We start from the raw sequence: 24081 nt of genomic DNA, 5'->3' as shown, positions 1-24081 counted from the left end.
AAGCTCATACAGTTTTACAAGTTTTTGTAGTGGGGATGCAGGCATCCAGAATCTAACAGGTATAGGGGTGCATCTCCCTCATTTTTGACAATTACTTGATATAATTTTGTAAAAAATTCTTTGTTTTTAACGAATTTCAAGCACTGAGGATACAGAGTGCGTATTTCTTTCTAAACTTTAAGTAGAACATGTGGTGTATTTTTTAATCCTTTCCATATGTTTCAGTTAAGTGTTCACAAGACTGTATATCAAATACAATACCAAGTTTTTCTATCTTTCTACAAGCCAGTTTAAGTTTCATCTGAATTTGGTACATATATGTCTTTCAGAGAACACTAAATGGGGAATATGTGCTTCAAGCATTAAGGTGGTGTATGTCCTTTTCTCCATTTACACTGCATTACTTTTCACTTTTTTCCTCTGAGGCAGAGAGAGCAGATACAAAATGTGAGTGTGTTTCAGGGGCACACAATGTGTTTTGTTGTACCTGGCTTCAAGGAATGTACTATAATGTTGGACTGCTCATAGATTTACATCATTATCTCCTCAGTTAATACAGGGCTGTTGTGTCATGTTTCCTGTTACTCAGAAAATTTGGGGAAAAGATTTTTCTGTGTATAATTTTATTTTCATACTGACCTCTATTTTGTTTAAGACCATGTTTCATCTTGAAATCACTTAATGAAAATAAATCTTCTTACAAAATCCACTTTGGAAATCCACTCTTTTATTAAGGCTCCGAATATTCCGTCACATCGTTCTTTAAATGAGCAGCTCTTCCCTCTACATTGTTCTGTGTCCTTTGCAGTATTTTATAGCCTTTAGAGAAAGAACAAGGTACTCTTTTCTTACATCAGCTTTTCTAAGTGACTTCTGGTGGCCTATGGAGTCTGGCTCCATATGTTACAAATCCTAATTTTGGAAGCGGAGAAAGTAAGGATTCTGTGGCTATGTACAACACGGTTTGAATGAAAACTGCATATGAACAAAAAATATGGCAAATTAAATGAATTAAAGCAGCAGATACAGCAGTCACCATGTTGGAGAAGCCCAGGCTTCACATGAGAGTCTGGTTTTTGAATGGAGCATCAGAACTGGCAAGGACGTACTTTGGCAGTAACACAGAGAAGCACTGTATTTTCACAGGGAAACATCATCCGGGAAGAATACATTTTTCTGTCTTTAATACAAGCCAGCAGTCCACACCAAAGATTTCCTTCATCTTTTGTAACAGATAATGCTAGTTCCATAAAGAGATACTGGTCTTGTTCAGCACTTAGGCAAGGGTTCTCCCCACCAAGACACAGTCCAAAGAGACCCTTGCTCTAGAAGGTTAAATGGCCAATTGTCACTTTTTCTGTGTGTTATATGAACTCTGTGAAATCTAATATTGAAGTGATATTTCTACTACTTTACAGCTTTTTATAGAAAATAATTTTGTGTTACCTTGCTGCTAGCAAAGTGATGCTTCAAATTCATTGAAATCATTGAAATCATTCCCACACTGTGGGAAGAGGCTTTGAGACTTGAGCCCTTTCAGATTCTGCTCTTTGCCATCATTCTTGATGTTAGACTCCTATGAGTTTACCCAGATCACTGATAACTGATGCTGTGTATTGAGCAATTACTCATTGTTTCCATATCTGTATGCATCTCGTGCTGAGTGACACTGGTAAGCAGTGACTGGGTGAAATACAGAGCCTTTGCCCATTGAATTGATGATTGTTTTTTGCTCTTATTTCCCTGTACAAAGGTGGTGGGATTTCTGCAGAGATCTTGGCACAGGCAAAGAAAAAAAGTCCATTTTTTTTTTAAACAACTTGTATTAAATTAAATGGGATAATTCTGTTTGGATGAGGGGGGTATCTGTATTTAATGGCTCAGTCATGGCCAGAATGAATTACTGCAGATATGTCAGGAGGCAGTATGCTGATTCTGAGGGGCTTGCAGCAAAATGTCATTGTGTGCTTTGAATATGCCATGGTTAGGGTGGCATCTGGCATCAGAGAGGTTGCTTCAGCTAACAGTGCTGGGGTATGAGCGATCTCTATAGGGTAGTGATTTTGGGGGCAGGGGTGTTGCTTATTTTATTCCCATAGAGTGAGAGAAACAACACTCAGGGAGTACTGGAGTATCCCCCCTAAGACAGGCACCTTTATGCTATGATTTGAGATGCACTGTATCAGCACATTTTTCAGCTATCCTACTACTCTGCGTGGTGTTCTGGTGTGCCAACCCCATGCTCTTCCGCCAAGCAAATAGCTGTGGGTACTTTGCACAACAACGGTCATCCACTTTGCAGGCAGATTTGCTCTTGCTTCCTGAAGGCTGCAGTAGCAGAGGCAACATTTAGAAGACATGGGTCTTTCCCCATGGCTTTTGAATTGCAGGACTCTGAAGATGCTCAGGTAAGGCCTTGTTTTGAATGTGTTGTTGCATTACTTAAGCATGTACAGCCCTGGGGAATGGCTATGTCACCAAGAGGCTTAAAATACTGATGGACTTACTCTTTTGCCTTGTGTTTTTTGAGGCCTTTTTTTGCCCTGTGTATCAGGGTCTTGGCTAGCCAATGTCTTGCCAAAGAAGTTAACACAAATGAGTTGGAGTGGGCAGCTCAAATATTCTTAACTTCCATCTGTAAGGCTCTTAATGTTGCACACTTGTCCCCCACTTGAGTGCCATAGTTACCTGCATAGAAGGGTAGGTTGCTGTCTATTCAGTACACACTTCAACCCTGTGACAGGTTTGAGTGAAATCAGTGCTTCTGGAGGGAACTGAGCTTCTTCAACAACGTTAGCTTCCTAAAACACCTATGGCTCTAATCAACGTGAGCTGTACACCACAGCCTTGCTAAATGGATAATGATCAAGAAGAAATAGTTCTGTTCATGAAAGCCTCTAAAGACTGTTAAAAAACAACTTTGTAATTGAGGAAAGCAAGAGAAGAAGTGACTAGTAATGGGAATTATGATGCTAACACCTGTGGGATAACTAAAAACATAGCAATTAATGACCAGATGTATGCATTAGTAATAAGTATAGATCATGATCCTTTACTGTGGTGACCTTCAGCCTACCATTCTTCTCCACCCTTTGTTTGTCATTCTCTGTGGTGGTGTATCTAAGTAAAATTCCAAAGTCCTCAGGGTGGAGTCCTGTCAATTATACCCTTCTGTAAGTGCCATACATGTTTCTATGGCATTACATAAACAGATAACCACAACTACAATAACATCCATGTCATGGAGCATTTTTGCTATTTATTTGGCTTTCAAAACTTAAAGGGAAAGTAGAGCAAATCCTGGCCTTTAAAAGGATTGGTGAAGACACACAAGCATCTAAGGAGGCAAACATAAGCACTGTCATTTACTTCTTGGCACCTTGTGTTATAATAACCTAGAACATCTTAATTGTAGTCATAATTTAATTTCACTCCTGTGGATCATTTGGTATGTTTGGCATGCTGCTTGCTTTTCATACTGCTCAAAGAATACCTTAAAACAAAACCAGTCTTTGCTACATGTTTTATATGTGTTTGAAATCGTGTTATAATGAAGAAGGGCACAGCCTGGAACTCTGCAGAGATGATGGAACTCTGTGGGAGAGAGTAGAGACTTTGGACATCTTGTGTCAAAAATATGCACAGCTCAGAAGGCTAAAACCCTAGGTGTAAGGGAAAGCCAGCAGGAGTTACACTTAAAAATCACTTCTGGTTATTAGTAGGGAATTCTATTGTGCCAGGAACACAGTGTAACCATTCCAGAGTCTTCCAAAGACTACTTGCAGTTTTCTCAAGCTGTCTCACCTTCATTTATACTCCTTTAACTAATCTTAATGTAAGCATTGCTGTGACAGCACGACTTGGGTACCACACTCACCGTGCACACTGCAATTACCCATTTCACTGGCAGTGCCAGGACATAAAACTAACCCAGTAACTCTAATGATGCACTGCTGACATTAAATCTGTCGCTCTTAAACTCTTACACTACATTGCTATTACTGCCTTTATGGCAAATAAAACGAATGTTTGCACATTTCTAGGGCAGCTGGTTGGATTGCTTCATGAAGGAAAGCAATTTGACAAACAAATTGCAGCTATTTTAGAACTCTTTCTAATTTTCTTATTTCTAAATCATGCTTGAGGCTATTTTATATCCTCAAAAAGGGTCTTTACGATCACAAGTTGAAGTCTTTTAACTTTCTTATTTTTCCTTCAGCTCCGTAAAGCTAGAGGCTCTGAACACCCAGTTGCCACTTACGTGCACGGAAAATCATCAAAATCAGGCTCTGTACTTGTAAAAAAAGCACCAAAAAGTAGGTTTGTTCCCGTTTGAACATGCATGTGCAAATGTGCGTGCTGGTGTATCTGTGTTCACTGGTCCCAGACAGCAATACGGTCTTCTGGGACCTTGCAGGCTGCGTCATGAACATAACATGAAAAGCCCATCCGCATCCGTCACTGCTGGTAAGCGCACACACGGTTTGTCATTGCGGTTGTAGGCTCTTTGTCGCAGCCCCAGCTGCGCTGGACCAGAAGCGAAAGGAAGCGCTGCAGACCTCCCGGGGCTGGCGCGGTGCAGCTGCCCTCGGCACCATCGCACCTCATGCACCTTGCGCTTCCCCCTGTGCCCTCACTGCAGCGCTGGGACCTCGCCCAACCCGCCGGCTCCCTGCACCCTGCGCTCTCTGAAGTGGCGAAACAAAATGGCTCTGCCACAGCTGCCCCGGAGTCGCCGTCAGCCGACGGTCCGCCACCGGCTCCAGGCACCCGGCCGGCGGGGCCCTGCACCCTGGGGAGCGAGGCGGGAGGCAGCCGGTCTGCTCCAAGCGAGGTCATGCAAGGCCGCGGCTCCCAGCACCGCGGGAGGTGAGGGAGGAACCGCGCCTGGGCCGCGCCGGCGCTGCCCCCTCAGCTCGCACAAAGGCGCTGGGGGAGGCACCGGAGGCACCTGCCGCTCCCCCCGCCTCAGCCGGCACCGGCTCTGGCACTGACCCCGCCCGCCTTCGGGGGGCGAGGGCAGCCGGTCGGGGGCGCTCCGCGGTCGGAGGGCGCTCCACCAATCGCCGTGCAGAAGGCTGGCCCCGACGGGCGCGGATTGGCTGTCTGCGGCCGAGGTGGGCGGGCACAGCCGGGGCAGCCACATCTCCCGGGCTGCGCTTTTCAAACGCTGGCTGTGCGGGTGTGGCGGTTGGTGCGGCGCGGGCCGGTCCGTGAGGGGCCTCTGGGAGCCCTGTGGGGAGAGGTGAGTGTGCCCCAGCCGGCGCTGCGGCTCCCGGCCTCGGCTGCCGCGGGTGAGGGCGGCCGGGTCCGGCGGTGCGCTTCGTGCTGCCTCTCCTACCCGCTTTCTCGCCCTGGACAGTGATAGTGGGGGTGCCTGTGGGTAGGGTTGGGGTACCCCAGGCCGCCTCACGCCGGCCCGTCCCGGCTTTAGCGCACTTGGGCGAACTGAGCTGTCTGTGCGGTAGCAGAGTAGGGCAGGGCGGAGGCGAGGGAGTGCTGCGCATCCTTCAGACCCGCTCCGGTGGGCGGCCGCGCAGGTTGCCACAGGGCTCGGCGGCCCCGGCGGGTTGCCTGGTGCCGGGTGCCTGCCACCCGTCACACCCGCCGAGGTGCGGGCCCTGCAGCCGTGCCCTGGTGCTGCTCTTCCGACGTCCTTCTTTGCTGAACGCGTGCCTAGTTCGGAGCAAGTAGTTCCGTGAAGTGACTTTCTGCCCAGTTAAAGGTAGTTCAGGTTGAGGCTTCCTCTTTAATAGGAAGCTTGCAAATTTCGATGAGATCCGTGCTTCTGGTGTTTGTTACTCAAGTGCATGGTGCAGTGTGCAACAGCACAGGTGTCACTTTCCGCTTTGGAAATAGTCGATGTGTTAGAGCTTTTTCATAGCTAATCGGATTTTAAATTGGATCTAGTTCTCTTGAATACATTATGTGCCTGATTGTGGTTTTCTGCCTGCTATGACTATATGTCTTTCCTGTATTATTGATGATACCAAGCTATAAAGAGGAGATGGTATGCCTTACCAGAGAAACCAACTTAATTCAACGTAAGACAGTAGTTCTCCTTAATAGTCACTCTTTAAGGAGAATGATTGAAAGTGAGATCTTACATAGTACATTTGATAATAGCAAGCTCTTAATCGATTAGGTCAATGTCTAATATACACACACCTCTTTATGCTAAAGTACTCCAGTAACAAGATAACTTTAACTGATGAACTGTTTAGTGAGTACAGCTCTGAGGAGAGTCATGTAAAATTTCAGGCACCTGAATCAGCCTCTTAAATGATAAACTGCCACATAACTGGGGAAAACGGAACGCATATTTGTTTGTAAGAAACTGTTCCATGCTTCTCATATGCTACTTTGAAGATATTCTTAAAACTCCGTGGGGTTTTTGTGGGTTGGCTTCTTTAAAGCATGACTCATGATTTAAATCCCAAATAGTTCGAATATGAATGTCCATGCTCCAAGAAGTGGTAATTTGAACAGTGCTTGATGGGTGCTGAATTCTATTTGAATCATAACTAGTTTGAGTGCTCCCCCAGAAGTTTCTGATGCTGCACTTCTGTCATGTGAAGACTGAAAGTGTGTTTCTGTAAGCCTCGTAACTGTATCTGAACTGTGACTTGCGTGTGATCTTTTTTCTTTTCCATCACTAATAAAGGTAAACTTACATAGTAACTTAAATAAACCATTAATTAAGACTTTGGGTATCCTTCAGTAACCCTTCTCTGTCTTGCTTTTGCATTTTGCCTGAAGCAGTGCTTTTGGCCTATAAATGTGAATGCCAAAACCCAGTATTCTTACTTTCTTTTTAACAGTAGTAAAAATAGTGTGGGTGGGTGTATCTCTATAATGTGCTGTTCTACTGGTTACTTAAGGTAATTTAATCAAGATTACTACATCATTTGGTTCTAAATGATCTGAATTTGCAAAGAGGATGTTGTCCATTCATGCTGCTTTCTGACAAATAATCTAGTGTTAAAATGAAGCTTTGATGAGCTCTAAGTGAGCTTAATAAGAATGTGGATCTTCTCATTGGAAAAAAAAAAACCACTTATTTTTTCCCCCCTCTTTCGTTAGCTGTGCCTGCTCTGTTACAAAGAACAAAAGGGAAGGAGTTTTGGTTAAGTCCCCTAGCAATAACAGTTAAAAGTGTGAACTTCAAGAATTGCTGGAAGTTACTGAAAGTCCAAGGGAGACTTAAAACTTATTTTCAGGAAGCTTAAAAAAAAAGTACATATCATTAATAGTTAAATAGTTACTAGCATTTTTACTAGAACTGAAGCTTATACCTAATATGTTATGGATATGGTCCAGGGAGGGGGGAAAACCAACTCCTCTCAAAAGTTAAAATAATTAAATACAAATCAGTTCATTTTCTTAGCATGTCTTGATTAGTATTCCTTTCAGGTTTTATTTTTATGGAGGTTAAATGTAGTGTTTTCAGGTCACTACTAAGCAAACTTACAGCTATGGTAGTCTGACAGACCTAAACTCTACTTTTCTGTGCTGAAATTATGAAACACCCAAAACTGAATTGTTTTGCTTCAACAGGTGACTGGTAGAAGCGGAAGACCTGTTCCTGACCATGTCAAGGAGAAAGTTGGAGAATAAAAGCCTTCCTGGCTTGTTAGCCACGTCTCTGCACACACAAATCAAGACAGACAATTTCCACAATTTTTATATGCTTGAATCAAAAGAGCTAGGAAGGTGAGATTAATTCTGTTTATTTTAGTAAGAGGGGTTTCTGTTGCAAGAGAATTATTTGTCCAGTGAGACACCTTTTCTGGTGAGCTTTTATAGTAGTAGATGTCTCTCTTCTTCCTTGTTCACTTCTTTGCAGTATTCAACAGGTTCTCTAGGGACCAGGAAAAGGTACTTTGAGATGTAAGTTGCCAGCCTTTTCCATGTCAGATTTAGCCTGATTTCATAGGAATGTAGATCTGGGATTATGTTCCTTTTCTTTGCTGTCTAGTCACAAATTGTGTTCCAGGTACATAAACTAAAGAAGAGATGACATAGGGTAATACTGCAAGGAAAGAATGGGGATTTTGAGTTGGTTGTTAGGTTGATTTATTTATTTATTTATTTTTGAAGTCCAGCAAAGACCTTTTCTCTCCCCTGTTCACCCTCAAGCAGCTAGTCTAAGTTTCTAACACCCTGCTGTTTCAGAGTGGTTTTGCAGCCTATTTCCCTTGCTCAAGTTTGTAGTTGTAAAATAGGAAATAAAGCCAAAGGAAAAAAAAAAAACTGTTGGTATTTATAGTACAGTTTCAGACATCTGAGTCAATGTGTTTTTGAGGTCACTGGGATAATTCATACCTTGAAAATACTCACGGAATTGGGTGCAAAGCCATGCAAACATAATGCCTTGGTTGTGTTTCCAAGCTCCTTGAACAGAAGTGGCATGGCTCAGTTTCACAGTTCTTGGGCCTTGCTGTGCTACATAGCAATCTTTGGTACCTGCAACTCATTTTGTCAGTAAAAATGCTCCTCAGCATGTGATTTTGTAAGCTCTTAAGCCTTCATTGCTCTCTTGGGGTTTTGCTTGTTTGCCTTCCCATAGCATGTGCTTTATCTGGTACACTTCTATAAAAATGCACCTTGCAGCCCTTAACTTTTCTGTTTTCTTACTCCTCTGTTAGCTCTAGTTTTAGGTTCTGGGCTCTGCAGAAGCAGTCACCACTCTGTGCTCCAGTATTGTCAAGCAGCAGGATTTTCAGATTATGCAACCTGTGAGATGATGTCTAAAGCAAACAAAAGTATTGATTTTGTGTGGATTCCAAAATGGAGTCTTTAAAACATTCTGTATATGCAAAATCAGGCATAACAAAATAAGTGCCAAAATCCAAAGAAACCAAAACAGAGCAGTATGCTTTCCAAACATACTTTTGACTTTTCCTGACCTAACAATGTCTGTATTTAGTTTTTTAATGTTTTAAGTATTTACAACCGTTTAAGTGATGTAAATTCCACCTTTGTAGCTTCCTCAAAAGATTCAACAGGCTTTTTCTTTTCACTTGCAATTTTCTTTTTCCTCTTCATATTACTTAGTAAATGGTTCTTTTGTTCTTCTCTACTTAAGCCTCCCAAGTCCCATTTCTTCCTCCCACACCCTTATCTTTTAGGTCCTTTGGTATTTAAGACTGACTCATAAAGCAGGCAGGTTCTGTTTAGTGGGTTAAGTAGGTTTTGTCCCCAGTATGTGGATGGCTTGGCTTCTTTTGAAGTAGTTGAATTTCTGTGGTTTCTAACTTGGGATATCAAAACAACTTGAAATTGTTTTTTATCTCGTAAAGTTGGGCTATAAAGTGTGATGGTTAAGGAGTTACTTTGCAGGCAAGGAGGAACAAGACCTGCTTTGCATGCTTCAGTGCAGTATCTCAGATATGACTTTTTGCATTTCTGGGGAAATTCCACTACTCTAAAGCAATATTTTTTGTCTAATAATTTTATCTTAGTAATTGACACACTACAAATGCAGTACAAAGAAATGGAAATTCTTACATGATTGATCTGAAGATATTGTTGACCCTTTAAAGCTGTTACACTCAGAGCAGCTAGAAGGAAGATACGCAGAAGCTTATCAGGGAAGATCTCAGTGTTCTCATGAAACTCAACCAGTTCTCCTTTTTTAATTTTAGAGAAACTTTTGTGGTTGATAGGGTGATGTGATGTTAAGACAAGAATGTAAGCTGTGGGGGAGTATCTTAAACTTGGCTATATTGCAAAATTCAGCTCAATAACTTCAAATCTTCTGCAATAATAAGCTGGTTTAACAATTTTTCACAATTGAGAAAGAACTTGGCCTTTCCAGGCTTAAAAATAGTTGCCAAAATCAAGAGTGTGCATGTACCAAGCTGTAAACGGCTTTCATCTCTCAAATTAATTTTGCTTCTGACTTTAGAAATTAACTTTATAAATTCAGTGCTTTAAAAAAGGACAAATCCTATAACTGAGACTGAAATAAATGATAGCAAGAAGCTGTTTTGTTGAATATGTTTCTAGATGAAGTGTCAGTTTGTACAAATGGTGTTTAACACAGTTATTTCCAAAAGGAAATCTCATTTTTCATGAAATGCTCATACTTTTTTTTTCTCATTAAATACTGAAGTCTACAGATTTTTCTCTAAAAAAGCCAGACATGACTCTTCTTTTTTTTTTTTTCGTCAGAGACTATAGCAGTAGGACAACGGGTAACGGGTTTAAGCTAAAACAGGGGAAGTTTAGGTTACATATAAAGAAGAAGTTCCTTACTATGAGGGTGATGAGGCACTTGAGTGGGTTGCCCAAGAAAGTTGTGAATGCTCCATCCCTGGCAGTGTTCAAGGCCAGGTTGGGTTGGAACTGGATGATGTTAAGATCGTTTCAAACCCCAACCATTCTATGATTCTATATTATGTTCCTTTTAGGCATTGACTGGGGTGTTTTTGCACCAGAAGGGCAAAGCCCTGCAGGGCAACATGGTCCTTCTTACTCCAGAAGCTAATTTAGTTGAAATTAGCTCAGCCCAGATAGCTCATACTGAGCTTCTTCACAGAGTTTGTTTTTATGCTGTGGTAACAAAAAATATGCATGGGAAGGCCTTTAAAAAAAGCAGCCCAGAAGTGTAGATCTTGTTCTTTGTACACAGTTTTAGAACTGTTTTTAGAACTTTATGCAACTTATTTTAGCTCTTCTAGTTGTTTGTTTGTTTTGGGTTGGGGATTTTTAATCAAGTTTTATCATTTGAAAACACTTTACAAGTATGCAACTAGGCATTTCTGGGAATGCAAAACTTGTGATTATAAAACATTGTTTTTTCAGTTTATAACTTGGCTTAAAAAACTACATTTTTTCCCCTATTTTTTTTCTTTAAAGGTCAGCTTGGTGTTTTAACTGCAGAGTGTGGTTTTCTCTTGTAAACACTTCTTTGCCAAAATACATTTTTGTTTCCATACCGAAACAGTTGGCTAGGAAAGAAAGCAGCACACTTTGTCTAACTGTAATTGAGGAAGAGAATGCTAAGTACTGGTGTCTTTCTGTTAAGATATTTCTAAGCATTTTGTAGATGCCTGTATTTTTTGGGTTTTTTTTTAGTAGGATTGCATGATCTATGAGGGTAAATTTTCTTTAAAAGTTCCTGCACTAAAGACCTTCCCCCTGTCCGCAGCATACAAATATACTTTATTTTTTGTGTTCTTCCTCTATATTTCACAAGGTTTTGCTTAGTTTGTTACTGTATCCTGTAGGTACTATAATGTGGATCAAGATGTTTTTTTATATCATATTTCCAGTCTGAAGCAAGTCCTGAGCAGCCTGGCAGAATCTCATATCTAGCCATGCTTTAAGCAGGAGGTTTTGCTAGAGATCTCCAGAAGTCCCATCTAACCTGGGTTGTTCTAGGAGTCAGTGATCCTACATTGAGAATAACCATGTAACCTCATACTCTGCTTAGCTAGTCTGTATAAAGTGAATATAAAGCTTCATCTAGCTTAGTATCCTTTCTCCTACAGTGGCTGAAAGTGAATGTTCAGGGAATAGTGTAAGAACATGCCAATCATGGCATTTCCCTGTTATTTTTTTTCTTGGTTTCCAGTTATTTGTCATGCCTTTTTATTCCTAATGGCAATTTACGTACTTTTGATATCTCTTAACGTTTTCCCTTTTGTTTTGTAGAGGAAGATGTGCTGTGGTTAGAAAATGCATAGCTAAATCCACGGGCCAAGAGTATGCAGCTAAGTTTTTAAAGAAAAGAAGAAGAGGTCAAGACTGCAAAGCAGAGATTCTTCATGAAATTGCTGTGCTTGAATTAATGAAATCTAATCCTCACATAGTTAATCTCCATGAAGTCTACGAAACAGCAAATGAAATCATCTTAGTTTTGGAATAGTAAGTATGCCTTCATCCATGTTGCACATTTGTAGTTACGAATCTGGCAATATACTCTTTAGTAGTTGCCTGGACACCTAGAAAGAATTACAACAGCACAATATTGTGTTAATATTTCATTATGTTATGCTTTATAAGCTCTTGGACTTTTTTTGGTGTAACCTGTTTTCATGTAAATGGAAGAGTTGACTCAACTGATGTTAACTGGAATCTTTGGTTGTGTATGTATGTTTTGTTACATCCACAGCTAATGAGTTATGTCAAACAATATGGAATAAGGCATAAAAAAATAGACCAAAACATATAGTAGTTCTGCACTCAAAACATTTAAAAAATGGACTGAAAGGTTTTCAGCTTTTTTTATGAAAAATGAAAAGCGTCATTTTCCTCCTGCACAACCTTCGTAGACAATTCCATTCTGTTTCAAATTGGAATAGTTTTCATGCCTTTAAATACTACAAATGGGTAATTTTGATTAAAACTTGCCTGTTTAATTTGAGCAGATTATTTCTTATGTTAGCTGGATTTTTGTAAAAAGCTCTGACCAATGTTCAGGTCAGGCTGACCTCGGAGAAAACCTGAATACAAACTCTCTAGGGTGGAATAATTTTTTTTAATCCTAAAGATTTTTGTACAAGCTGGCCAGAGAGGATGTTCTTGACTCTAGAAAGTACACGGTGCTTTGATGCATCTTAAATCATACTGCCCCACTCTCCCCCCAGAAAAGTAGCCATTGATACTAAATACGCAGATTTCAGAGAAGCTGAGAGCTGAGCACGTCTGTGTTCTGTGCATTTTACCTCAAGTCACCACTTGAGGCTTTCTGGTTACTGAAAAATTACAATTCTTTTGTGGGTTCTGACCTTCTGAACATAGTGGTTTTGTTGTTTTAAAAGTGTTTGGCTTTGGGGTCTATTGTCTCCAGAATTCTGTATCTGTTTAGATGTTCCTGTCCCTTATCATTAGCTCTGAAAACAGGTTTACTTAGGGGGTTGAATTTGAGTTATCTATCATACTTCCTGTATGTGTAAATCTTTGTGTGTAATGTGAGGAACAAAAATGCAGTTTGTGAAACTGTTCAGGAAGTCTCTCTCTAGGATTTGAGATTCTCAAGCAAAGTATTTGAAGAACTGTTAATGGTGGTCTGCATGCACCATGATAAATTCCTTCAAATCTGCCTTATTTTTTTCCTGGAACTAGATGATCCCTAACATACCATCTGTTGTTCCAAGAAGGCTGAAATAATAAATAATGTAGAAGTAAAATCCAGCTGACAAGTTTTGAACTTCTTGCTGAGAACAAGTTCGTACAGAAGCCATAATGTTTTTGTGCTTCTGTTTCAGCTCAGCTGTCTTGCTTGTTAAAGGCCTGTAATAAAACAACTTCCTTATGCTGCAGTGATGTTAGTGGTCTATTTTATAGTAGCATTCAGAAGCCTTGCAGTAAGTGTTTCTAGTTCTATCGGGATAAGCAAAGGGCTGATTATGCTTTTAAATTCTGTCATCTGTAGCAGAATATATATTTTTGTTTGTGTTATCAGAACTCTGAAGCAGTCCTTTAAAAGAATTGCAAGAAATGAGTCTCTTGCTCATAAAATAGTTAATAAGTATATCCCTTCTTGCTGTGTTTCTGCTCTTACATACGGTCCTTGGTGGTGTTGGGTTGTTCTGAGCTGTACCTGCAAGTTCAAAGTTTTGCATTTTGTAGGGTTCTATTAGGTTATTTTTCTGAAGATATGTATTTATGTGTGCTACAAGTCATCTGGTGATCCTTTTATTTGCTTTCTCAGTTGATGCTGAATTTGCTTGTTAATATCTTCCCTGAACTCGGGAGCCAAAACCAGGGTATTGCATTCTAGCTGTGGTCTAGCAAGTGTCACTTGCCTCAGCCTGCTGGCTCTGCTGCACTTCTTTCAGCCCAAGGTGCTGCTGACCTTTGCTGTGTTCAGCTTGCTGTCTGTGAGGACTCCCAAATCCTATTCAGTTGAGCTGTTCCTGCTCTTTAGTCATCTGTGTGTCCACCCATCTAGTCTATAACATAGTAACTTGGATACAAGAATACTGTAGGAAACAGTGTTGAAAACAGTGCTAAAGTTGAAGTAAATGACATCCGCTGCTCATCTACATTTTGTCACAAAGGCAAAAGGAGAAGCATTACTGATACCTTGCATAGATCTAGCAGGTTAGTGGCTGTGTTTATCCATGTTGTTCATTATCTAACTTTTATACGCTTATTTTATTGTGAACAATAAAATTCAGGCTTACTGGTAGCTAGTTTTGAGGCAGCTGTCTTTGAGAGAGAGTATCTCCAGGTAGTTAGAGCAGGCTGAATAATTATGTCAAACCAAGTATGAAAGGAAACAGCTGATGCTGTGGCAGAGTATAGAAGTATAACTAACTAACCACATGCAACACGGTTATTTCCACGCTTCCCTTCTGCTGTAATAGTAGGGGGTTTTATAAGCAAACAACAGCCTTTTTCTGAGGCAGACACATTTGAGATCCTGTGTAAAAACGTGAAGCTTGTCAATCTCATCTGTGTTGTTAGTGTGGCAATGGTAGATTTCAACATGATGGAGATGAGTCCTTGTATTTCTGAATATTCTGTGTCTGCCAGAGTTCTGGAAGAAATAACTGACTAGGCAACTGCATATTTAATCACGTGCTGCCTGGTACCTCTCTGATTTTTAGTCTTTCATCAGAATGGCAGGACCTAGGGTGGCAGGTATACAGTTCCCTCTTACTTCAGCAACTCTGACTGTTCACTGTATTGTAGTTCATGCATTTACACCACAGCCACATAATGAAAAATAATGGTTTTTACTTACAAATTCAGACTACTGCTGGGCTTTTTTGCTTTGAATTATTAATGGCACTGATCAAATGGAAGAAATTTGACTTGAAGAGAGGCTCCTTCTGGTACAGAGTGATGATAGAACTCACCTTCTTCAAGCATCTTCACACCCACTTACAGGAAAGTATGCTTGAGGATGCCAAAGCATTATAAGGTTGTCTACCACTAAGTTCCATTTCATTATCTCAGAAAAGCATAATCAGTTTTTTTTTCCCCTAAGTACTTATATGGTGTGTCTTGGCATAAGTGTGCATTATGGGGAGGGGGGGGAATTAATAATAATCCCAGCCTTTCTGAGAAAATGAATATATGTTATATACATTGGTACTACACATAACATTTTTCCTTATGTAAGCTTGAAAATTCACACTTACTATGTAAGTGTTTGTGGATGTGTTTCAGTGCTGCTGGAGGAGAAATATTTGACTTGTGTGTCCCAGATCTGGATGACAGAATTGGTGAAAGGGATATTGTAAGGCTTATAAGACAGATACTTGAAGGACTTCGCTGCTTGCATGAAAACAACATTGTTCACCTGGATTTAAAGGTGAGGCTGCAGCAGAGTTTTTATTTTGGTACTTTATATTCAATTTAATATTGTGATAATTTGTTAAAAAAGTAACAAAATGATGAGAAAAAATATATTAGTGGTTAATTCTTTAAAACTTAGTAAAAAGTACTACATAATAGAAATTGATGAGTCATTTAGTACACTGGTGAGTTTTGCAGCTTGTGATTTTATTAATTGAGAATCAAATCTTTCCTGTTCTAGCCTCAAAATATTTTGCTGAGCAGTGTCAATCCTCTTGGTGATGTCAAAATAGTAGATTTTGGTATGTCTCGGAAGCTTGAGAATTCTGGTGAACTGCGGCAGATCATGGGAACAACAGAGTATCTAGGTATGGAAGAGTTGCTTCACAGTCTCTGGTGTGTAGTTTTGAGAAAGCAGAAACACTTCATAGAATGTGCTTATCTACTTATCAGTCATTACTGGAGAAAGAACAACAGGACAAGGCAGCATGTTCTAAGCTGTTCTTAGAGTAGTCTACAAATATTTCCACTAGAAAAAAACCCACCAAATTATATCAACAAGTGCACCTCTAATTTCACGCTATAGTATTTCCTGCTGCTGTGATGCAGACTCTTAAATCAACAGAAGTTTTGGCTGTTGTATTTCAACTCTAATCAAAAGAATTCAATATTAGCATGCATAAAGAAATGTCCTTTGAATGAGGAATGCTGTTCAGTATGAGGATTTAATGAGCCAAAAATAATCCTTGGAAAGGGAAAGATTGCCAGTAACACTTGCTCCTCTCTGAGGAGCGGATTTCCTTAATGATTGATGATGAAACTGTCAGTTTCAAGACCACTTAAATCTGTAGTCAGTAACTTGTTATCTAGCATATAAGGAAGAAGTTATTTACTGTTAGGGTGGTGAGGCACTGGAATGGGCTGCCCAGGGAAGTTGTGAATGCTCCATCTCTGCGGTGTTCAAGGCCAGGTGGGACAGAGCCTTGGGTGACATGGTTTAGTATGAGGTGTCCCTGCCCAAGCATGGGGGTTGGAACTAGATGATCTTAAGGTCCTTTCCAACCCTAACTATTCTGTGATTCTATATGCTAACAGCCACTAAGCCTAAAATTGGCTTGGTCATCTGGCTTTGCAGCGTTAGCATGCTGAAGTCTATGCATTCCCCTTAGAAAGCTATACACTTGAAAACCAGTTAGAAGACTATATTATGTACATGCATCTGATTACAAAATATCTTGGGATTTGGAATATGTACAGAATAGACTTTAGGCCATATAATGCTTAAAATGTGCCTATTAGTGTGAAGCAATTAAGCATCGGTATATCTAATCAAATGGAAATAACATTTTTCCACCCTTGTGGCTTGAAACTAGTAAACTTGATTATTGAAACTGCATGGTTAGATTCATAATGGTTGGCAGATTACCTGCCAGAAATGTAGTGTATGAATGTTCAAGGCCACTTGAATAAATACATTAAAGTGTTTTTATTCTCTCCATCTCTTTATCTAGCTCCAGAAATCTTAAACTACGATCCCATTACCACAGCTACAGATATGTGGTAGGTTGTATATGATAATTCATTTTATTGAGGTAGTCATGACCATTTAACAATCCAGACTGGAGCCACATCCAGACTCTGCAGTTCTACCTGGGTTACTTCTGTTGGGTTGAGCAGAAGAGGTGGAGTTGGGAGGGGAAGGAGCCCTCGGGATGTAACTTGGGGTTTACAGGGATTACTGTATATGGGTCTGTTGCACACCTAGTAGGGAACACAAGTGGCTTTTAAGCATGCAGAGTCTAAGTATTTGTTCTAAAGGAACAATAACTGATGGGATAGTATACTTTGGGCATTAGCTACTCTTGTTTCAGGTAGCAACTACTCTTGGGCACTCCTCCCTCCCCATTTTTGTATCAGTGAATATTTTTACTATACAAATGATATGTGTTTTAACTTTCTACCTCTTACCTTTAGAGCAGTATCTGCAGAATGTGTCATAAAAAATGAGACAAATGTCTTAAAGTGATCCACAACTTTATTAAGTATACTTTTGTAGCCTGTTAATTTTGTGAGCTATGTTAGTGTAAAGCTACCTTTGAGATCTTTCCTTAAAACACTTTTGAGCATCTAAATAAGTTTTAAAAGTTGCTGTGATCTAAAATTAACTCCTCGAAATTCTCAGTTCATCACAGCAATTATATCTGTTCGTGAATGGGGGTTTTTTATTTATTTGCTTGCTTTTTGGAAAAACACACAACCAAACTATTGGTGCTGTACTCAGAATGACAAACTCAGGATGCGTGTTTCCCCATTAGTTCCCCCAAAACTAAGGTTTGATCTGTCAGATCACAGACCCATTTTTATTACTCATCAAGGAAATAAGATTTATAAGAAATCACATGATGATGTTGTACTCATGCTCATGTTCTTGGGTAAAAAGGTTTCAGCATGAGGATATTGTTACACAACTGGGATGTCAGTTATACAGAAAGATTGACTAAGTCTCAGGCATTGTTACTTCATCCAGAATTGTAATGCAAGATAGACTTTCTAATTCACATGTAAATAAAACCTATCTTGTTGCAGTTCTAAAATCCAGAATTGCCTGTAAGAGTGGGCTGTGTAAAAGCAGTATGTTTCCTTTTCCTAGCAATCTTAATGGGAGGAAAAAGTTGTATTGAAAGCAAGCAATTTTCAGAAATCCTTTTATTGAGATACATACATAGCTTTCCTTGTGTGTGTATGTCCTTGAAACACAGAAAACTGAGGTGTCTCATGAGGTTTCTAATTCTCTGAGTGTGGCATACATCAGGAAGTTAGATCTGCAGGACAATAAATATATAGGGTGTATTGTTTAGGTATCCTAGTAGGATTATTCATTGCGTTTTTCCTTTGTCTCAGGAACATAGGTGTAATTTCATACATGCTGCTGACACAAGAATCTCCATTTGTTGGAGCTGATAATCAAGAAACTTACCTTAATATATCTCAAGTTAATGTGGATTATTCAGAAGAAACGTTTTCGTCAGTTTCACAGCCTGCCAAAGACTTCATTCAGAAACTCCTCATAAAAAACCCGGAGTAAGTAACAAACCCCCCTGGGCAAGAATCTTGCTTTTTATGTTTGTGGAGCACCTAGAGAAAGTGAATGTTTATTTTAGAGCTTAATACCACTGATAGGATCAGGCAAGCATTTCAGAATGCATTGGTGATTATCTGTAGGTTTATGCCTTTCCATAATGTATGGAAATGATCTCTGGTTCACTGTCTCGCTTTTCTTATAGTCAGGCTTGTGCTTTGAGCTTCATATTTTGAGTTTCTTTATATTTTCATTCAAAGGACAGCTTACTAACAAATCTGATGAAATATATTCTAGAAAGGTCACATTCTTGGCTATAATTAACCTTTTATTGTGCAATTTGGAGAGACAAAATGCAGTCTCTTTGCTGCTGTGCTTTCTTGTTTCCTGACTTATCTTTAATGCATCTTTCTATTTCAATAAATTTTATATAGAAAAACACTTGGCAGTCTTCTGACTGAGGAAACATTCTTCAAGAATACATAGTTCTGCCACGTTCAGTCTCTTAAAAATGTTCTTGATAGAAAGTACAAAGGTTTTGTTTGTAAGGCACGCTTATGTAACTTTATAGACGTGAACAGTGTCTGCACTTGCTGCATAGTGTTAAATTTGGATATTTTTTGGCTGTTGCAGCAGCAAATATAGTAAAAAGCAGCCAACCAAAAAAATCCCACTGCCACATGCTAAACCCCCCCCCCAACCCGAACCCCAAAAATCAAACTACCAAAACCCACCACCCTAAAAGATATATGTGGGGGAACAGTATTTAGTTAAATCAGTCATGTTCTACTAGGCATGGTCAGGCACTACCAATTATAGTGCTAAGTACTGTCATTTGTGGTGAGACTGTAGTCCCTCTGCTTCAGAGAGCCTGTGGCAAGCAGGAGTGTTCCTGTTGTTCAGTTGAGAAAGAGGTTCTTTGGTGGGAAGGGACAGTGGTATCTGTGAAGTGCCTACTTCGATGAAGTGAGGACTCTATACATTATAAGAGTCCTTTCTGTTTTGGCATCTCATATAGAGGACTTGTCAACAATCTAGAATAATTCTTGAGAACCATAGTATCATGAGGGAAGAAATTATGAAGAGCCTGATTTGACAAATGTTAGTGTGGACCTGCAAGATGTTTGACACTACTCTACTTGCTTTCTTGCTTCTGGGCATCTTGATGTCTTCATTATATCCTCAAGAACCTTCCTTCCCATTCTGATTCTTGATGACTATACCTTCTTGAATCTTCAGAGGGAAAATGTGTCCTGAGATACTCAGCTCTGTAAAGTTAGAGGTCTCTGACCAAAAAATATTCACATGTTCTGGTAAAGTTAGGGACAAGTAGCAGACTGTTGCATATCTAGCAAGTTCTGTGGAACTTTACAATGCAGAACATGGTGAAAACTGTAGTAGCGCTATACTAGGTTATTCAAAGGAATGAGTTTGTGTTTTGTTTGGTAGTAACTACACTTTGGAAAGGTTTACACCACATAAATTGCAAGAGTAAAACACTGCTAAAGTTGGATATTGTTGATGACACCATGTTATTTGGCCCTCCTTGAAAACTTAATGACTGAATATTCGTTAAGCTATTTACAATGGTCTGTATAAAACATAGGACTTCAAAAGCATAAGCTCAGGCACATTTATGATATTGACAATGTTGAAAACATTCCAAGGGACTGTGAATACCAGCTGAGAAACACCTGCTCCTTGTTCTGATGAAGAGTTACCAGTTCTGACACTCAGCAGTAGGGAAGGCTGTCATCTAAAATTTAGATGCATGTTGCCAATACTTAGCTATGGTGGGGTTTAATGTGTTTTGTAGTAGCTGTGCTACTGGTGGAAAACCAGGAGGATTAACTCCTTAGTGCCAATTCTGCATAAGATTTGTTAATGTGTTAGAGCTATTTAAATATGTTTTTAGTATTTCTGAAATGAACTTAAGGAACTTTACCCTTTTCTCTTTCAAAGGCAAAGACCCACAGCAGAGGCCTGTCTTTCTCATCTGTGGTTGCAGCAAGGAGAGTTCATTCTCTTGTGCAGCCCTGAAGAAACTTGCTGCTCTTCTCTAATGCCAGGACACACCACAAAATGCTCTGAAGAGCGGAATGTAAAATCTAGTTGTAATGGTACTTGCAGCAACAAGGAAGACAAAGAGAACATTCCAGAGGACAGCAGTATGGTCTCCAAACGCTTCCGTTTCGATGATTCGTTGCAGTATCCCCAAGACTTCATGACAGACTTCATATGTTAATGCGTAATATAGACTTCTATAAAATGGATTTAGCATAATCTGTTCCAGTGGTGAATATGAGATTATAGCTTGCCAATTTGTGCAGCATTGGCCTACTAGAAATGCACTTTGATTCTTTTATGCTGGTGCTTCCTTTTCTGTCCGTTGCTGGCAGTGGACTTAACTCCTGAAAAACTGGGGTTGGTTGCACCAGTAAAATGAATTATTTTTTTTAAGAAGATTTAATTAAATATTTTTGCACCTTTCAAGTTTTAGTCCAAAACTCATGCCAGAGTGAACAAACTAAAACCTGAAAATGAGTTTGTTAAAACTCGAGCTTTGCCAAACAGTGGTTGAATACATGCACGCTTTTATGACTAGCCTTAAGAAATCAGTCTAAGCAGAGAAACTGAATTTAGCTGTTCTACTGGGCGTACTTGTGACCATTCTCATCACTTTAAATGAGAGCTGAAGTTGGCATGTTTTAGGAATACGGTATGTCTGTTGGAGCCATTGGCAAAACCACTTTCTCTCTAGGATCATTAATAGTTAAGGAAATGTTTCTGCCTTATTGATCTGGTCCACTTAGGAATTAAAATGCATACTCTGTTGTTTCCCAAAAGGAAACTGAGTTGGATTTCTGCAGTGGTGAAGAGAAAATGGGCAGATTGTCAGTCCTTGTGCTAGTGGTCCGTTGCTTCTTATCAGTAAGTTATATTTGGAGAGGATGAGGGTCCCATGCTGATGTGAATATTTGATAAACTAGTTTGCATAAAATCTCTAAAATAGCATCATCTACCTATATTGACCTATTCCTCATCTTAAACAAAAACCCCAGCCAAACAAAAAAAAAACTGCAAAAAAAAAACCAAACCCAAAACAAGCCAAAAAGCCTCTTGAAGAGTTAAGTATCAACTGAATAAACTGAAAATAACTGGTTTTGCCAGTGAAGCTGCAATTAAAAGCTTTTCATTATGCCCCTGTAATGTAGAAGTGCAGTGCATCTTTCAGTCACATGTTATCCATAATAATTTAGCTTCATGCCTGCTCTAAGAAATGGACTGCAGTGTTAGTGTTTAAAGACAAACTACTTAATAATGGTTTGAAGCCTTTAAATTTGGTTTGTTTATTGGTTTTATTGTGTTTTGTGAGGTTTTTTTTTGTTTTTAATTGTATCCTTTTCACTTCCTGTTTCTAGGCTCTGAGGAAATAATGCCTGTGTCAATTTTAAGCAAATACCAATCATGCCTTAACAGCCTGAAACCAATACTGACAAGATAAAATCTTAATTGTAGCACTGAGGCTGGAAGTCTTTTTGTGTAGGGAATGTATTAAAACTCTTGTAAATAGTTTAAAAGTAAACAGCACTTTAAAATACTTCTGGGATTTTCCACTCCTCAGAGCTTAGACTTAATTGTCTTTGATTTGGGTTGTTTTGTATAAGAAAGTATCACAATCTGAAGTGTGCCTGTGGGCTTGCAAATAGGCAGGTTGAGGTTCTGGAACAACATAGGATTGAGGTGAACATAATGAATGGTAAAAGTTGTATTTTATCCTTCTTCACATAAAGAAGGAACAGGGTTTTTTTACGAAGAGATTTCAATGTAAGGTACCACCTAAAAGCATGGGGGAATTCAGGACTGTTGTCTTTCTTTTGGGTGACACATTGACAAGTGAAAAGTTCACTGAGGTTTAAGTAAGACTATTTCAGCTTACTTTGTCAGAAGAAGTAGAAGTTTTCCAAGACTTAATCTCATGTGAAAGGAAGTAAAGAATATATTCAGCGCATACAAAGCTCAGGTGCCTAGGTATAAATGAACCACACTGAGTCTCCTCTGTATTACTTCTCATGTAACTTTTTTCAGTGATACTGATAATATATATAAAGTGACTTTGCTGGAGGCAGTTGCTGAATTGTATTCAGGTACCTTATACCCTCACTTTTCAAACGCCTTGGCTTTTCCCAGTGGAATCTTAACCTAAGCCTTTTTTTTTTTTTTTTTTTTTCCACCAGCATGGAGTCCAGTTTGAACTGGATAAATTAAAAATACAAACTTTTATACATACTGAGAAGTTAAATTACATGTAAGGAAGAAAATATCAAAAGGTGTGGCAGGTAAAGGTAGAAAAGTGTTTATAAAATTGTTACATTTTAAAATACATTACTGATCTGGAATTGCAACTGGGGAGCTTGTGGAAGTCTTCGTACATTGGTATTCTATTTGTAACATCTGGAAAATAAAGCTGAAAACTTATGCCAGCACTTTATGACAAAGTTGTTGTTCTTAAAATTTTTATCATGGTATCTGATGTTTACATTTCTTAGGACTTTTGGAGCTAACTCATCTGTAAATTTAAATAAATGAAAATTTGTCTTATCCAAGAAACTGAAGTTTTGAAGACTTCATTTGTACTTAAAATATACCTTGAATCAGATTTTCTTTGGATCAGTGTGTTTATTTAGAAGTATTATCATTCATGCAAACTTCAATTGAATGTATATACATACACGGTAGACAATTGCTAGCCCATCTTGCTTCCTGCCATATTACTGGGAGTTACCAATTGTAAATGAGTGCTGAATAACATTTTTTAAGATGACTGAAGTCGTCTCTATGCACTTCATGACCTTTTTATATAACAAAAAAAAAATTTTGTTTTCCAAAACTTCTGTGTTTTCATTTCTTCACAGACTTGGAAAAGGAATTACACTCAAAAGAGGTGGTAACCTTTTGTGGCCTGGATAATGCCTTTCCTACAAAGGCATGTTTCGGTGATGAACTGAAAGCTTTCTCATGGTTAGGAATGCACAAATGGGCTTTATTTTTAATGAAACCAATAGTGTATTCATGTGTTTGGTTTGGGGTTGCTTGGTTTGCTGCATTAAGTTCAAAAGTTGTCTGAATATTTACATTCCCTGTACTGCAGGTTCTTACCAGCATACTGCCTGCTTTTTCTCCTTTGTTCTAAGGCATCTACGAAACTTCTCTGTTTAGTAGTGATTTGAGACAGCTTCATATTTCTGCCTTCTCAGAAAGTCTTCTAAGGAAGGAGACATGCTAGAAAGATGCAGCATCTGATCAGGACAGTTATGCTTGTACTCTTGCCAAGTAAGGTAAGTTATTGCTGGAAAAAAGTATATTGTAAAATTGGTGCAAGGTAAAGTGTGTAATTACATGTTTGTTTCAGAAAGCAATCATGCTGTGCCTTAAGAACCTGGCAGCTGACAAACTTGAAAATACTGCTTGGACCACTGAGGATTGCAGAAGTGAGATACAGAATGAGTCAGTGTGTAGGAAGTCTACCAAATGAATGGTAGCATCATAAAACTGAACTGCTGAGTCACCTACTACTGTGTGAGAGTATAAGGAAATTTCTTAACTAAAAGCAGGTACATAAGAATTCCTATGTGGTTAGCCCATGTAGTGATTGAGGAATACAACTTTGAGACACAAGTTGAAGGCATCTCAGAAATGAGATTCCATTGCATTTGAACATCTTGTTCCATTTTCATGCTTAA

The 24081-nt window shown here is 39.3% G+C and overlaps 1 protein-coding gene across 1 annotated transcript; it reads left to right on the top strand.

The window, feature by feature from the left end:
- Positions 1 to 5184: 5184 nt before the first annotated feature.
- On the top strand, positions 5185 to 22997 carry STK17B (serine/threonine kinase 17b). Its single transcript, XM_005145565.3, has 8 exons — positions 5185 to 5245; positions 7558 to 7713; positions 11662 to 11874; positions 15130 to 15274; positions 15500 to 15626; positions 16770 to 16818; positions 18160 to 18339; positions 20300 to 22997. The coding sequence occupies exons 2-8, from the start codon at positions 7592 to 7594 to the stop codon at positions 20580 to 20582; spliced, it is 1119 nt and encodes a 372-aa protein (XP_005145622.1). The 5' UTR covers positions 5185 to 5245; positions 7558 to 7591; the 3' UTR covers positions 20583 to 22997.
- The last annotated feature ends 1084 nt before the right edge of the window (positions 22998 to 24081 follow it).

This window comes from Melopsittacus undulatus, chromosome 8 (genome assembly GCF_012275295.1).
Source record: "Melopsittacus undulatus isolate bMelUnd1 chromosome 8, bMelUnd1.mat.Z, whole genome shotgun sequence".
Lineage (NCBI taxonomy): Eukaryota > Metazoa > Chordata > Aves > Psittaciformes > Psittaculidae > Melopsittacus > Melopsittacus undulatus.
Note: the sequence above shows the minus strand (reverse complement) of the source record. Positions and strands in the feature narration are given on the sequence as shown.